Source organism: Hipposideros armiger, unplaced genomic scaffold (assembly GCF_001890085.2).
Source record: "Hipposideros armiger isolate ML-2016 unplaced genomic scaffold, ASM189008v1 scaffold_33, whole genome shotgun sequence".
NCBI classification, from domain to species: domain Eukaryota; kingdom Metazoa; phylum Chordata; class Mammalia; order Chiroptera; family Hipposideridae; genus Hipposideros; species Hipposideros armiger.
The window spans coordinates 3,027,840-3,044,698 of NW_017731383.1; the positions used below are offsets into that span (position 1 = coordinate 3,027,840).

Sequence of the window (16,859 nt, forward strand, 5' to 3'; positions counted from 1 at the left end):
CCTGTGGCCACAGCCCCCCCCCCCAAGCTCCACCCACAGCCCTAGGGCACAAGACAGCCAAGTGAGACTGACCCAGACTGTGTCGCGGATTGTCCTGGCGATCTTGAGCAGGAGCTGCCCGAATGAGCCCGGCTCCAGGCGGGTGGCCGAGTGCTGGACACAGAGGCAGAGGAGGAAGGCGGGGGTCAGCTTGTGGTCATCGCCACCCGGCTCGATCAGCGTCATGATGCACTGCAGCAGCATGTCCTCAACAGCAGGCTCGAACTCCAGGTACAGTGGCCGCGGCGAGGGGAGGGCGGTGGGCGTGGAAGTGGAGGTGCCCCGGGCGGCCGGGAGCAGGGCCCCGCACAGCCTGCAGCTGTGTGGCGCGGCCCGCAGGCGGGCCAGGGCCTGGGCGGGCAGGGGCTGGGCCTGCGCTGGGTCCTTGAACAGCAGCAGGTAGTAGAGGCCCAGGGACAGCAGGTCCCCGTGATGCAGCACCACCGTCCGGCCCCCCACCTCTGAGAAGTTGACTGCGACGGGCGCCCCGGGGATTGGCTCCAGGACCAGCCGGCCAGCCGCCCGCTCTGGGCCCGAGGGCTGGCACCGGCGGAGAGTGCAGTGCAGGGGCAGGATGTCAGGGGCCGACAGGCTGATGCTGGGCTTGCTGGAGGGCGTCCTCTGGCCCACCGTGTGCCGCTCCCGGTTGAGCACATACACCAGGCTGTCCTGAAATGCAAATGCCAGACCTCAGGGGCCAGTGCAGCGTCCCTGTCCATGGTACCTAAGCGTGTGGCCGGGAATTCTGTCCTGGGCAACATAAGTGGTAGGAAATGCTGGCTGGCTGGGGACAGGCGGCCTTTCTGTGTCCCCCAGAGAATGCAGCCCTGCAGCACATGGAGGCCACGTGAGCCATTCACCAGGCATCTGCCATCGCCTGTGCCCTGGTCACCTGCCTGTGTCCTCCCCCAAAGCCAGAGCAGGAAGTGGCCTGAGACACAACACACTGGGGTCAGTAAGTGAGGAGCTGGGTGACCCTCCTCGCAGGGCCCTCTCCCCTGCTGCCTCCTACTGTAACCTGGACAGAGAATACTCTAGAAGCAGAGGACAGGGAGCCCCACCTGCTCCCAGAGTCTAGGATGGGTCCAACGTGGTGGTCCGTACCCACCCAACCCATTTCTACAACCCCGTCATCGTCAGAGCAACTGTGGTCACAGGAGCTCACAGATGACTTAGCTAAGGGCAGGGCCTGCCGCTCCCGTTCCCGAGCAGCCCGGCGGGGCTGGCGGCTTACGTGCTGCTGGCTGTAGCCCTGCAGGAGCAGCAGGTGGGGGGACTCGTAGAGGGAGTAGCGCATGGCGTCCTGGTCCAGCTCCTCAGGGCCCTGGGTGGCAGGCAGGGTAGCGGCAGGGCTCAGGCTGGTCTCGCTGACTGTGCGGCGCAGCCGGGCTGGAGGGGGGCTCCGGGAGCCCCCTGAGGCCAGGGCTGGGGTCCCCTTGGCGCGGCTCCGCTGCAGCCTCCGGGCTTGGGCGTTTATCCCTGAAACAGAAGCCACGCACAGTAACCAGTCAGAGCCCAATGGAGGCCTCTCCAGGCCCGTCTCATGAACCACTGCTCCTAACACCAGTCCCTGAGCTGCAGGACCATCTGGAGGAGGCTGCAAGACTCCGCCCACTGACCATGTCCTCGCCAGGCCCAGCACCTCAGTGCCTCCCCGAAGAGTCAGGCAGCCCAGCTGTCCATGTCCCGAGGCGCATGCGGGAGCCCATGGCACGCCCAGCCCGCCCTGACCAGCCAGCCCCACAGCCTCCCCTCAGGGGGCCAAACCCACTGCAGCATCCACTCCTGCTGGGTCACCACAGGGGTCCCGTGTGGCATCTCGCCACCCCAAAGCTCTGCCCATCCACCTGTCCTGTCCTGCCAGCCCACCTGTGTGTGCATGTGTGCGCATGTGTGCTGTGATGGAAGAGACGGGCACTGCTCACCGTCCCCCCAATTTTACAAGGAGGAAGCAGCCAACTTGCCCACATTACCCAGCCCTCTGAGCCAGATGGTCACCTAGGACAGCATGGCTGCTCGTTCTCCAGGCTGCTTCCACACCCCAGGTTAGTGCGAGTGCGGGCGCGCACACACAGATTCACATACACACCCATACACACACATGCACATACATGTGCACACAAACACTTAGTCTTCTGCATCCAGGGAGCGCGCTTTTAAACTAATGCTGTCGATAAGCTGAGAAGCTATGTGGAACCCAGAAACACCAGTCTCCCATCACCGGTCCCCCTGCCGACCCCAGCGCTTTCTTTCGGAGCCCACTCCATCAGCCCCCATCTGCAGCAACCCTTCCAAAAACCACTCCAAACCAAACCAGACAAAGCCAGAGGAAGTGTGGCAGGTGGGGGAGCGAACTGGGGCCAAGGGCTGTCTTACCGGGAGCTGAAGCCACGCGTGCTGACCGGCCTGCCCTTCCAGAAGGAAGCCTGCTCCTCTGCAGCCCGCAGGGGGCCTGGGCTGCGGGAGGGGAGGCGGGAGGGGAGGCTGCAGAGCCAAGCCCAGCCGCAGTGCGAGGCTGTCAGTGCGAGGCTGTCAGCGCTCCCTACAGCAGCAGAGCCAGGCCAGCGACTGGCAGAGAGGAGCAGGCCTGGGCAGGGGCGCACAGGGAAGAGGGGTGGGCAGCGGGGGAGGTTCAGCAGGCAGGAGGCGGGGCGGAGGAAAGATGCGTGGGGGGGCTGGGGGGGCAGGCAGGGGGGGCAGGCCCTGTCCCACTTCCACTCTTTCGTGAATGCCAGACCCCAGGGCTTGTGGCATCATTGCACAAACATGGGACCACATGTGAAAGAAAATTTAAAAACTAGTCCAAAATGACGTTCTAGCACCCAAGCTTTCCCTCCATCTAGGATGGGGCTACAGGAGAAGATACGCCTCAGCGCCAACTTCCAGAAGTCCTGGGGTTCCCAGGCAGCCGCAGAGCGCGAGAAGGCCCCTGGGTCAGGGTTGAAGGGCTGGAGCTGGGGAGCTATGGCTCCCAGCGCTGTCAGGGGTGAAGCAGCAGCAGCTCGTGTCCACAGCCGCTGGACCGCCAAGGTCAGACGGCCAGCATGCAGAGCAATCCACATGGTCGAGCAGACACGACCCCATGCCCACGCGGCTGGCGGCATGGCCAGGTGGACCCTCACACATGCATGAACACTTGTGCAAGGCGGCCTCCAACCCGGCCACAGGACCCTCGTGGGGTGGGACCCTGACGGACACCGTGATTGTATTAGAAACTTCTCTGCAAAGGAACATAAAGGCGAACTGCAGAGTGCGAGGAGACGTTTGCAGGACCACCAGAAGGAGGGCTCCACAACCCATGTGGAAAAGGCGGACAACCCAGTTTCTACTCTGCCTCTACTTGAAGCATTTCGAAATAAAGAAGAGGAAAGAATGAGTGAGAGACAGGCACAGAAGAAGAGCTATAAAGCTGTTCGACATCACAACCACTGAAGGAAACACAAACTGAAACAAAGATATGTTTCTCCCCTGTCCAATTATCAGGTTTTTAAGGACAGAATCATGATAGTGAAGATAAGGAGAGACTGCTGGTGGGAATATAAACTGGCTCTGAACCCCCAAATTTTAAAAATAGCTATCCAGATATTGCCATCCACATCAAGTTAGATATAAATACATCTATGTCTAAAACTGTCTCCATCCTTCCACTTTTAAGTTGCTCTCCTGCAGAAATAATCAGAAAGGAATCAAACATTTCGGCACAAGGATGTTTATATAAGCAGTACTTATAAAAAGAGAAAAATGGGAGACCGTCTAGAATTCCAACAGGGAGATGGTCAGGCACAGTCATTCCCTGGCTCGCATCACAACCAACCTTCCTCACGATATGAGGAAATAAACATATTAAATTAAAAACCTGTGTACATAGATACGTTGATTTAAGTTATTTAAGAAAATAAATGCAATACTAAGAAAAGCGTGGAATAAAAGGCACTGGGAGGTGCCTTTACTGATGGTTTTTATTCTCTTCTTTATACTTCCACTTATTTTCCAACTTTCAACAATGCATATGTCTTATTATTTAACGTAGGGGAAAATTACATTTTAAAGTACTGAGGAGAAAAAAAAAAGGTGAAGGGGAATAAGAAGTCCAAATTTCCAGGTATAAAACAAGTAAATCATGGGGATGTAATGTACAGCATGGGGAACACAGTCAATAACATTGTGACAGCCTGGGACGGTTCAGGTGGTTGCTGGACTTATCATGGTGATCACTTCTTTAGGCATATAAATGTTGAACTATGGTGTACACTTGAAACTAATATAATATTGTATGTTAGCTATATTTTAATTTTAAAAACTTTTAAAGAAAAAAATAAAATACTAAGGAGCATTATTTCCATGGTAAAACTTGGGCCTTCTCATGCTAATTAGAGTCTTGATCAGGGAAAAGCATCCCCTCTCTAGAGGGAACTAATAACCTAATTAAGATAATGGGTAACTGAGTAGATAAAATGCTTAAGCCATTTGTTAGTCACAGATGGAAATGGAGCCTTCCAGAGCTGTGCCAAAGAGAGAGCAGTGTGGCATAGCAGGAATTCTCTCTAGCTGAAACCGAAGGCCACGTCTAGTCCCTGAGATGACTCTAAACCCTTTCTCACAGAGGATCGTGGAAATACAGTAACAGCTAACAGGCCTGGTGCTCGCTCCTACAAACGCTAACAACCTATCACCACGAGGACCGGTTCCATCGCTGACACCACCAGATGTGCGTTCCCAGATCCACTGGGGAACCAGCTCCTCTGTCCCAGAGCTTACCTTTTATTAAGCATGTTGGCTCTCTGCCCACCCCCCACCCCCACCCTGTGCTGTGTCTGCATCCTGGTGACGCTCACATCACAGCCCACGTCCCACTGTTCTGAGATGAGCTCCCCACGCTCATCTCAGGTTGGAAGGGAGGGTTGAGGAAACTGCCTTAGAAGTAGAGCAAAAACACAAAAAAGGAGAATCTAGAAGAGAAAAAAAAAATCAGAAACCACGTGTCAGTCCAGGAGGCCCAGAAGCTGAGGACCAGAAGAGCCAGGAGAAATCATCAAAGGAATAATAATAATTTTTCAGAACTGAAGAGCATGAGTTTCAGAATAAAATGGTCCATTAAAAGTCTAACACACCATGGAGGTTAAAAATTAATAAAGGGTGAAAATATGCAAATGGTATATTTTAATGACTTAATAAACAGAATTATGGAAGATGTAAGTGTAATAATGGATATAACCATAATTGTTTTAATAAAAAAGTAAAAGCTTAACACTAGGATGAAAACACACCAAGATACATATTGTGAATTTTCAGAACGAGGCTGGGGAGGAGGCAAAGAAAGCAAGTGTGTTTCCAGAGAGAAGGAAGAGATTAAGTGCAAAGAGGACTGAGAGTGAGAATGTGTGGCAAGTTCTCACAGGGTGCGGGAGCTTAGAAGAAATGCACCCGTGCCTTCAAAATTCTAGGAAAGAAAACTCTTGTCCTTCTAAAACTCTATACTCAGCTAAAACAACTAATCAAGCGTTAAAGTAGAATCCATATCTTTTCAGACATACAGCATTTTAAGCAATTTTAGCTCTCATGTACACTTTCTCAGGAAGCCACCGGAGGAGATATTCCACCAAAATGAGGGCATAACCTAGAACAAGGAAGAGGGAACGAGAAGGAGAAACGGGGGACTCCTCGGGGTGAGTCACAGGGAATGGCAGCTAAGAGCGGGCTTTGAGAGCAGCCCACCCACTGAAGTAGGCGGAAGCCTCCAAAACACTAAAGTCGACAAAAGACATCATATATCTGAGCACCTTGAAAAGAGGTAAGATAATTGGCAGAGAGTCGGGAATACTGAAATAGAAGTACCAAGAAAAAAGAGTGAACACATAATCCTGACAACAATTAATTTCCAAGAAACTAAAAGTTAGACAAGAAGGAAGAGTAATCTTTGTATACACCAGTCTTGAGTTGTAAAAAGCTATCCCTGGTCATAAAAATAAATAAACTCTGATTACTAATCTAACCAAAACTATGACTCTGCGGGGAGGACAGGGCAACAGCCTGGGCGTTTCAAAAGAGGGAGGGACACCAAGAAGAGCTACATCCTTGACTTCATGGAAGGACATCATCAGAGAATGCCCAAAATTTTAAAAATCAAGGAGTAGCAGGATAAATGTTATTTTAAGATGTGGAATTGAATGCCAAAAAAGAAACAGCTCACAGGTGAAAGTGATTTCCTCTGGGGAGCACAAAATCGGGAAGAGGGAAGGCTGGGCAGGGAACCAGGGTTTGCGTTTCACTTGTTTTTGCTTTTAATTAGCAGTAAGAAAACATGGTTTTAATTGTGCAGATGTATAACTTTGGTGAAAATAAGTAGAAGTTTTTAAATGTACATACTTTTCAATCTACTGAATGAATGAATGAAAGCACACATTTGTGGTGTATATTTCATCAATCCTAGACACACTTTTGTTTACATTTTAATGTATTTGAAACTGGCAAGCATCCTATATTCATGTGGAATGTCAGCCAGGCAGCTGCTGAGATGTGAGAACTTGGCTGTTATTGGGGCTGTGGGGGCAGGCGCAGGGAGAGTCTGCAAAATTTCAGTCATTTAAGGGCCATTTGAAGAATGAACCTGAGTTCTGGTTGTTGTGTGCAAGCTCGCAGAATTTCATGCCAGCGGCTTGGAAGAAAGTCCCAGAGATGAGAGTGGAACGCTCTTTTTAGAAACGCCGCCTCACCGGTGATCTTGAGAGCACAGAAAACAACAGTGTGAGGAGCTGTGCACATGGACGGCTCTGAGATGAAAAGAATTCGACTTTGATTGTTTCACTCATATTTATCTTTTTACGTGCACAACACGAATACAGGGGAAGTGAGGGACGTCTACTGGAGGCTGGGGGAGGAAGGGGCTGCTTGTGGGGCAGACCGCTCACTGGAGGGCGCCCTGCAGCCCCTTTGTGAAGAGCCTGGGCACAGCCGAGCAGACTCCGAGCAGCTGCCTGGTTCCTTCTTGCTGCCTGCAGTGGGACGCAGTAGGAGAGGGATCAACGGAGGGCAGGGCTGCTAACCAAAACGGAACCCGGGCTGCATGGCTGACAATTCTCCACCTCTCTGGGTGACACAAGACGCCACGTCAGACACGGCTGCCGAAAGGGTGGCACAGAGAAACGGCTGAGTGTGCCCTGTTCAACCCTTTCCTGAAGCCCTGGAAGGTCAAAGGTCAAGTGCTCAGGCACAAAAGACCCTCTCAAGAGCTTAAGGGTGTTCTTGTAGGTTTTCTTAATCAAACCAGAGGCCCTGGAGAAGTCTGAGGGCACTGCCCTCCCACCATCCCAGCAGACGCTAGGATCGAGCAGGGCTGCCTCGGGCTCCTCTGTGGAGGTGGGCTCAGTCTCACAGGGAGGGTGCCCCTGAAATCCATGGACAGCCACAGGTTCTTCAAAAGTCATATCAGCAGTAACAGTGCCAGCTGGGATTGAAGGGAGGCTCCTGACAAGAGGCCGCTGACAGAAGTTCAACTGCAGACACCTGCTGCTTGCGGGAAAAGACGGGAGGCTGGAGCCCAAGGGCTCCCACCGGGAGGGTGTTCCCGGGCCCGGAAACTCAACCACGGAGCTCCAGCTGGGTGAGCCTGGCTGGAGTTTACAGCAGCCGTGGACCAGCGACCCCTTCTCACCGCCCCTTTCCCCTTTCAACCAGAACTCCTGGCACCGTTATCTATGCCGCCCACCACTGCATGCTGGGAGCCGGGCAGACACCCCGTCCCCGGGGCCACGGTCCCAGGTGGAGGAGAGGACTGAGCCCCAACACTGTGGAGCTGCACAGACCCACGGGCCCCTCCTCGCCTGACCCAGATTATTCAGACGACGAGATTTGGGACTTGAACTGATACTCCAAGTGAGGAGACTCGGGGGAGCCTGGAGATGGGTGCCTGCATTTTGCATGTGGATGCAGACGTGAGTCACAGGCCCAGAGGGTGGGCTGTGCTAGCCAGGATTCTAAGGTGACCCCGATGACCTTGCCTGTGGACAATCACCCCCTGGAGTGTGAGTGAGCCCTCACTGTGATTGTCTTGTTATATGGGAACAGAGGCCCTTGCAGGTGTAATTCATTTTACTCATCAGTGCCCCGTTATCCAGGTGGGCCCAATCTAAACAAGAGCAGAGAGGAAGTCAGGTTCGACGCACACGGGCGCGGTGATGAGCGCCGCCAGCCTGTAGGTGCAGGGCCCACGAAAGGAGGGGGCGCAGCAGCCCCAAGACGGCAGCCAGCAGGGGACAGGAACCTAAGTCCTGTGACCACAAGGAACTGAAGTCTGCCAACAGGGAGAGTGAGCTTGGACTTGGATTCTTCCCCAGCGTTTCCTGACAAGAACTCGGCCTGGCTGACATCTTGGTTTCCACCCTGTGAGGCCCTGAGATTCCAGCCGCACCCGCCAGACTTCTGACCTGCAGAACTGTGAGTTAATGGATGTGTTTTTAGGCTCCTAACCTTGTGCGAGCTTGTTATGTAGCAGCGGAGAATGAATGCAGGTACAGATGAGGAGAGGTCAGCACGGGGCAGGCACTGGTGTGGGGGAAGGCAGCGGATACTGTGATAAATAAGCTCATATATATGAACTCATTTATGTACATGGAGGAGAGGTGTTCCGCCCTAAGTACGGCGGTCTAATCAGGACTCATCAGCTGACCTTGGATAAGGGCAACCCTCACTGCAAACGACTAAAACAGCTGGGGGTGAGACATAAACGGGGAACAAAACAGTTAGGCCGCAAGCGAGGCAAGACCCCCGAGGGAGGAACTTCTGTCCTGAACATGTTGGCCAGTTCCAGGGAAAAGCAGTGGTGTTGACAGAAGTCAAAGCCCTGGGCTCCCCCACATTGGAGAGGCTAAAAGAGACCCCCCCACACACGGACAGGAAAGCACAGGAGAGAAACTGAAGCAGACACAGCCCCACCCCTACCCCAGGGGCTGTGGGAAGAGCTGCCTTGACCCCAACCAAAATGGGGGGCGGGGAGAGTGTGTGCGTCCATTGTACGGAGAAGAGCAAGGCACGTTATTACAGTCAGGGTGTCGGCTTCCTCGGGAAGAGATACAGGGATGAATACAGAGGGGCTCGCACACACCGGGTTGCACTGCTTCTCGGCCCAGCGGCGTTTGCTTTGTAACTGTTTGTTCAATGTTCATATACATGTTATACCCTTTCCTACAAATGGGGAAATGGTTTGTTGTGGTCTAATGCAAGATGGCATTTCAGTGGCCTCTTTATATCTTTATGTGTGGTTCAAGCTCCTTAAAATGGACATGTATTGTTATATAACCAGGAAAGAGAGTGACAACGATAATCTCCTGTGTGGGGGACATGTCCCCGGGTTCCGCGCAATGAATTCTTTCCAATGTCAGCGTTCCCAGCCCTGCCTTACGCCCACCCCATGAGGTCCAGGCTCCCCCTCCACTCTCCTCGGCAGCTAAACTTGCTGAAAAAATGTCTGTCCACATGCTTCTGACCCTCTTGGGTCCTGCTCTCCCTCCGGTACTGGTATAGCTATGGGACATTCCAGGCACATAGAAGGGTACGAATCAGACGGAATCATGGGCGTGAATGTACCCACTGCCCAGCTGAGGAAGTAAGAAAATTACAGATATAGATGAGCACTGTCTCCTACCCAGAAACAACAGTGATGCTGATCTGCGGTCCTAATTCCCATGCATGTATTTATATTTTTATCATGTGGTAAGAATGGCTAGTATATCTACACATTAAGTATCTGAAAAGTATTTTTTCATTTTGCAATTTTTTAAAAAACTTTAATGACATGGTACCACGCGGTATGATCCTTATCCGGCTTGCTTTTTTCACTCAGCATCACATTAGTGGGATGCACCCATTTGCTGTGTTTCTCTGGTTCATCCCCTCTCAATGCTGTATGGCATTCCACTGTAACATATTAAAATGTACCCATTTTTCCTGTTGATCGATGAGGAAGTCAGTCTCCAGGTTGGCCCCTAATGGCCCCACCTCCTGGTTGTCAAGCCCCTTTATAGTCTCCCCCCCCTTCCCGCCCCCCCCCCGGCACCCAGTGAATGGAGCTATCTAACCATGAGGACTTCATGGGAAGGGTGATGCGTGACTTCCATGGTTAGTCAGGAAAGGCGCCTTGCGCCTTGCTATCCCAGATGACATGCTCGGGGTGAAGTCGGCCGCCGTGTTGTGAGCACACTCAGGCAGCCCTCAGGAGAGGAGCTGAGGCCTCCTGCCAACAGCCAGTTCGGCCTCGCCAGCCGACATCTCAGGTGTGAAAGCATCCTAACATTCCGGAGAGTCATCCAACCTGGTCGTGATGTGGTCTATACACATTTCTGGTTTGGGTTTCACACCTACATTCATAAGTGAATTTGGCTGATAATTCCTTATCATACTTCCCTTCTCTGGATTTGGTAGGAAGGTTATATTTGTCTCCTAAGATGTTTCTTCGTTTTCTATTCTCTGGAATAGTCTGATGTGTAATAATGGAGTAATCGTGTCCTTGAATATTAAAAAGCATTGGCCTGTGCAACCTTCTGAGTGTTATGTTTTTGCGGCTTTTGGTTTTGGTGGGTACATTTTCACACTACTCATGCCTTTCTTTCAAGGTTATAAGTCTATTCAGGTTTTCAATTCTTGAGTGAGTTTGGGGAGGTTATCTTTTTCTAGGAGATTGTCCATTTCATCTAAGTTTTCAAATATACTGCCATCAAGCTATCTATAAGATCTTTTTAAAAAAATCTCTACTGTATTTGCAGTTATGTCCCCTTTTAAATTCCTAATATTGTTTATGTGTGGCATCTTTATTTTCCCTCATCAATCTTCCCAGTTTTGACGATTTTATTAGTCTCTTTGAAGAACCTCTTCTTCACTTTATTGATCCTCTCCACTGCACGTTTATTTTCTATTTCTTTACTTCATGAACTATATTTTTCCTTTCTTCTCTCATTGGATTTATTACATTCTTTTTTGACCTAATTATGTAGATAGGCAGCTCACTGATTTCCAGTCCTTATTATTTTCTAGTACTCGCATTGAAAACTATGACCCTAGTCCTGATTCCACATCAGCCGCACCCCCAATGCCCCCACCCACACCCACACACACACACACATTTCATTTTCATGACTGTTCAGCTCTGAGTCGCATCGTTCAAGGCTCTTTTTTGAGCCCTGAGTTATCTGGACGTGTGTGAACGTGTAAACATGAGTGCTGTGCAAGACACTGCTATCGTCGCCTTGCAATATCCATTCTTTCCTTCTTCCTAATGGCATGATGTAGGAATGATGTAATGTATCCAGCTAATAAAAACTGCATTTGCCAGTCTCATAGCCACGTGACTAAGCTCCAGGCTCCGGTCAGTGAGAGATGAGGGAATGTCACTGTTGGGACTTCTGAGAAAGCGTCAGGGAAGGAGGACATAGTTGGCAGGGACACCTTTCCCCTCCCCCTTCCTCCCTTCATCCTGCCTTAAATTGGGATGTGATGGCAGGGGCCCACCATCATCCTGCACCTTGAGGTGACCTTGAGGATGGAAGGCATGAACTAGAATGATGGGGCTGAATGTGGAAGCAGCCTGGGTCCCTGGAGACCAGGAAAGCCATCCTATCAGCCTGACCTTATTACCTCTGTAATGTGAAAGGAAATTCGCCTGTGCTGTGTCCTGGCCAAACGTGATTCCTAACTAATAAAGAGGTTTTTAAGATATCAGTTTTGGGTTTTTAAATTATAAAGTATTTCACACACATGAAGCATTTGGAACGCAGACTAAGGATAACACGAACAACGTTTCATCTACCACCCAACCTGAAAAAAGTGGGACATTTCCAGTCTTGCTGCGTTCTCGCAGTGGCACCTTCCCCGCCCTTGCCTTCTCCCCACCAAAGGGAACCGCTATTCTGGGTTCTGTGTCTCACATCCCCTTGTTTTTCATTTTTAGTTATTATTCATTCTTGTAAACCTAAATTATACTGTCCAACTTTTCTTGTTTTTAAACCCGATATAAATTATATCACACTGTGTGGTTTTCTGCCATTTTCTTGTTCCTTCAACATTACGAGATGAATCTACACTGAGGCACGTAGCTATGGTCCATTTAATCTCACAGCTTCGTATTATCTACTGCATGAACACACCACTATCTATCTGTTCCCCCATTTACAGATAGGTGGCTTGTTTTGAGCTTCAGGCTATTACAGAACATCGCTACAAAACAGCACTGTACTCGTCTCCTGGTGACCCAGGGAGCAGAATCTCTTCCCAACTTTTCTGACACAATGACACAGAGAGAGAATTATGATAATGACATGGCACTGGATGTAAACTAGAGAGTGTGTAGTGTTCTGCACACACGGCTACACAGGTGACCCACAGGCTCTGGCCACCTGGAGGGATAAAAGAGCCAATTATATCAAGCACATCAGTGCCCCACAGCATGGTGGCAGAGACCTGCGTGTAGAATGAACACAGGGTGTGGGTATGCCGCCAGTGCTAGGTAAGACCGAACTGTCTCACAGAGGGGCCAAAACAGCGTGTGCTCTCAACAGCTCTGCATTAGCGTTCCCATCCTCGCAGACCTCATTATTAGACTGTATTTTTGAGAAAAAAAAAATCTCTGTGGCCTTAATTCATAATTTCCTTACTACTAGCACAGTCGATCGTCTTTTCCTGTTCGTTGCCTATTCCTAGTTCCTCTGCTGTGAAATGCCCCTCTTTTGCCCATTTTGTATTGGGTGTTTGCTCTTTCTACACAGACTGCTTTTTGGCATCCTGAATATGGTCTGGGGAGTAATCATGTCAGTTTTACGTGTTATGAAATCTTCTCCCGCTTATGGCCTGTTTTTCATTTTCACCTTTCACTGTCCATTATTTGATACAATTAAGCGCTTTTGTCCATCGATCTCTCTTTAAGGTTTGGGCTTTTTTGTATCTTCTTTAGGAAATTCTTCCCTATGCTATTTGTTATTGATTTCTAACTTACTGTTCTGTAGTCAGAGAACATGCTCTATGAACCTGGTACTTTGGCACGTTGTCTTACTTTCTGACCTAGCATGGGGTTAATTTTTGTACATGCTCAATGTTTGAGAAAATATACATTTTCCAATCGTTGGGTGGAGGGTTACACAATAAATGTCTAACAGGTCAGGGGTGACAAACACCAGCTGGGAGGGATGGGCGACAAATTCACCCCCACCCCACCCCCAACCCTATCCCTGCCATCTGTTTATGTATTGTCTAGAGCTGCTTTCACTCCACAAAGGCACTTAAGTAGTTAAGACAGAGGCGCTAGGGCCTCACACAGCAGAAGGTATTCACTATCTGGCCCTTTATAGAAAAAGTCTGCCAACCAGTTGTGCTCCAAACTGTTTCCCTCCTATTTTTTGTCTTTTTGATATCATTAATGAAAGCGCTGTTTTAAAATCTTCTATCACAATGACACTTTGGGCAATTTCTGTTCATCTTTGCTTTGTTATTTTATGTTGAGGCTAATCAGGTGCAAACCAGTTTTAAATTGTTCCATTTTCCTGGCACGTTATTTCTTCTATCAGTATTGCAGTGGTCCCTTTCGTCCCTAGAAATTATTTTTGCTTTGAAATCTGTTTGGATGATATTGTTACATAACAGCTTCTTTTCATCAGCATACCTTTTTTCCATTCTTTTATGTCTTACGTTTTGAGTGTGTCTCTCATAAATAAAATAGCATATAGCTGGACTTAGTTTTTCCACAGAATCTGACAAGCTCTGTCTTTTAGTCAGGAAGTTTGGTCCATTTATTATATATAGTGACAGATATATTTGGTTTCACTTCTATTATCTTATATTCTTTTTACACAATATTTTCTACATTCTCCCCCCACCCCCGTTCCCCTTCTTTCCTGCCTTCCTTTGGATTAAGATTTTTTAACTCCATTGTTTTACCTTTATTGATTTGAAGTGTTAACCTTTTCATATTTTCCCATAATATGAATTCTAGATTTAACAAAGTCAAAAAGTTCATCACAGTCGGAGAAAGACAAATACCATATGATTTCACTTATATGTGGAATCTAAAAAACTGAATGAACGAGGAAAGTAAACAGAAGTGGTCTCAGAGATATAGAGGAACAACTGATGGCTGCTAGTTGGGAGGGGGTGGGGATGAGGGAGAAGGGGAAGGGGTTAGACAGCATAAATACGTAACTACAGTATTGCCACAGGGACATGAAAGACAGTTCGAGGAATATAATTAATAATGTTATAAATACTTTGTAGGGTGTCAGGTGGTCACATGTCTTGCTAGGGAGACCGCATTATGGATGGGGGTAGAGGCTTGATCACTGCACTGCACACCTGAAGCTGATGTTGTATAATATTGTATGTCAACTATATATATATATATATACACATATATGTATATATGTATATATATATATATATATATATTGTCATGGGACGTGGAGTATAGTGTGGGAGTGGAGGCAAGGGAATTGTGATATGTATGATATTGGGGGGAAGTGGGGCGGTGGATTGGGGGAGGGGGGTTGTCACTTCAAGGGGTAAAAAGTATAACTATTGCACTATGTTGTACAGCTGAAACTAATTCTAAAAAATGTGTATTTCATAATAAAAAATAAAATAAAAAAACAACTTTAAAGTTGCTAAAATCTAGACTTGATACTGCTCAGATGATGTTATTGTTGATGTGACATCATATTTCATGACAATCTTCACTGTATGTGTAACTCAAGAAAATGTTTACTATAAGCCAATCTGGGAGGCTAACATTTTAAATCTAAGATCTGTCCAAATTTTCACTTTACCTCGCTTGTGGAATAGAGTCTTTGTAATAAGTATTGTCTTAGTCTTAGAAAAGGGGACCTTTTTTATCAACAATATTTAGATGATTTGTAGTTAAAACATTTTTTTTTTCCCTGTCTGGAAGGTAGTTTCTATACAGGACTCCATAGGAAGTCGTGAGGCTCTGGAATTCTATGCTCCTGCTTTCAGGGTAGGCTGGAAGCTTTCGTTGCTCATCATGTTTTGGTGCGCTAAACAAATATACAGCAAGATGAATTTATGGACAGAAATAAATTTGAGGGACAATAGAGATTATCTAGACTACAGCGTCAAAGAGCCTTCCCCACGCGTGCCAGCTTTAATCAGTGGGTGGGGCTGCATGTCCAGAATATTTATGAAGCTGCGTCCATGTTCAGTGGGAAAGCAGGCTATGATCAATGACTGAGGTCTGTCGTCGGAGCTGAAGTGGCGAGTAGTGGCACACCACGAGCCAGTCATTTGCAGTCTGGTGTAGTCTAATCCCTTTATCTCATTAGTGAAGAACAGAGGCTCAGAAAGGGGAACAGACTCTCGGTGGCTTGTTAGCTAGAGGTGTTCCTTTTCTCAGATAAGTGCTTCAGTTCCTCAGTGATTCTTTACAGAATGTGATTTCTAGTCCCCTGCCCACACTTTTCCTCTGTACGCATTCCAGCTTGTTATGTGAGGGCGACATGGAATCCTGACAGACATCAGCTGTGGTTTGACACATCTGGGTCTCAAGCCTACCTCATCTACTCCTTAATATCCCTGAAACTTTGATTCCTCATCTTAATACAAAATTGATAATTATTCCACTCCCATTGAGTTGTAAGGATTCAATCATTTCACAAATACCTTGTACAGCTGCCATGTGTAAAGTATTGGGGTTATAACAATGAAAAAAAAAGTCAGGCAAAAACCTTTGCTCTCATGGAAACTTCTAGTGGGTTAAATGAGATATTCTGTGTGTGTGTGTTTGTGGTCTCCATCAACAAGTGTCTGATACATACGAGTTCTGATAATTAAATTTGCTAGCTTGTTTGTTGCAATGATGGTGTTAAAAAAACAAAAAAGTTCATCAGTGTCTTTACCTCCCTTCAGAACAATGTAAAAACATCTGAACTGTTCATGTCAGATTTAAATCCCTTTGCTTACTTCTTTACTGTTTGTTTTTATTATGTCTTTAATGGAGAAATACATATCTGTTTTCAAAATAGTGCTTGGAAAATACAAGGAGTACAGATACCACAAAACAAAGCAAGCTCCAGTCAGGAGACCCTATGTACATCATATGAAAAAAAAAGTCTGATATTCAGGTAATGAAAACTAGGATTAAAAAGTTCCAAGTTTCCAGCTTAGTAAAACAAGTACAATTACACGAAACATTTAATAAACTAATTTTCCCCAATGACAAGACTAAATTTACACCTGGCAATTTCAACCTGACACCACAGCTGCTGGAAATTCACAGGCACTGTGGACACTTCACCTGACTTATGACTGTGGTGGAAGGGTAGGGTGACTGCACAGGGACAAGATGGGGGAAACGGGAACGTGTGTACTAGACATCAGAAAGTAATGGTGGAAAAGTCTCAGTTACTGCATAGCCCCAAAGGGAAAAGGTCATATTCCAACTTTGGGGAAATTAATCTAGAAGGCTAGAGAAGGGGTTTAAGAAATCACAGTTTAGTATGAAAAATGCACATGTGGTAGAAAGGAGCACAGTTGGGGGAACGGAGAAGTCAGGACCCCGCTAACTGGAAAACCTATTAGGTTTGCTGTGTCCAAATTAAAAAAGACTTTTTTCATTCATTTACATCATGGTTAAGAAAATACTAGCATTCTGGGTATTTTAAGAAACACAAGCATACCTTGTGCATACAAGCGAAGAGAAGAGGTGGGGAGACAAAAAGCTTTTTTGTTTTAGGACAAATGATTAAGGACATGAGAATATGGAGCTTTGTTAGCTCCAAGACAATGTTTGCTGTTTGATCGTGATCGTATACACTATAAATTTTTTAAATTTA

General features: G+C 47.8%; 1 protein-coding gene across 7 annotated transcripts in view; it reads right to left on the reverse strand.

The window, feature by feature from the left end:
* Positions 1 to 16,859, reverse strand: part of RADIL (Rap associating with DIL domain) — a 66,068-nt gene that overhangs the window by 15,812 nt on the left and 33,397 nt on the right. For all 7 annotated transcript variants that reach the window (XM_019637536.1, XM_019637534.1, XM_019637533.1 and 4 more), the window contains 2 exons: positions 1,274 to 1,518; positions 73 to 708 (listed from right to left, as the gene is read on the reverse strand). In XM_019637536.1, coding sequence (XP_019493081.1) covers positions 73 to 708; positions 1,274 to 1,518 — 881 coding nt within the window. The remainder of the gene's footprint in view (positions 1 to 72; positions 709 to 1,273; positions 1,519 to 16,859) is intronic.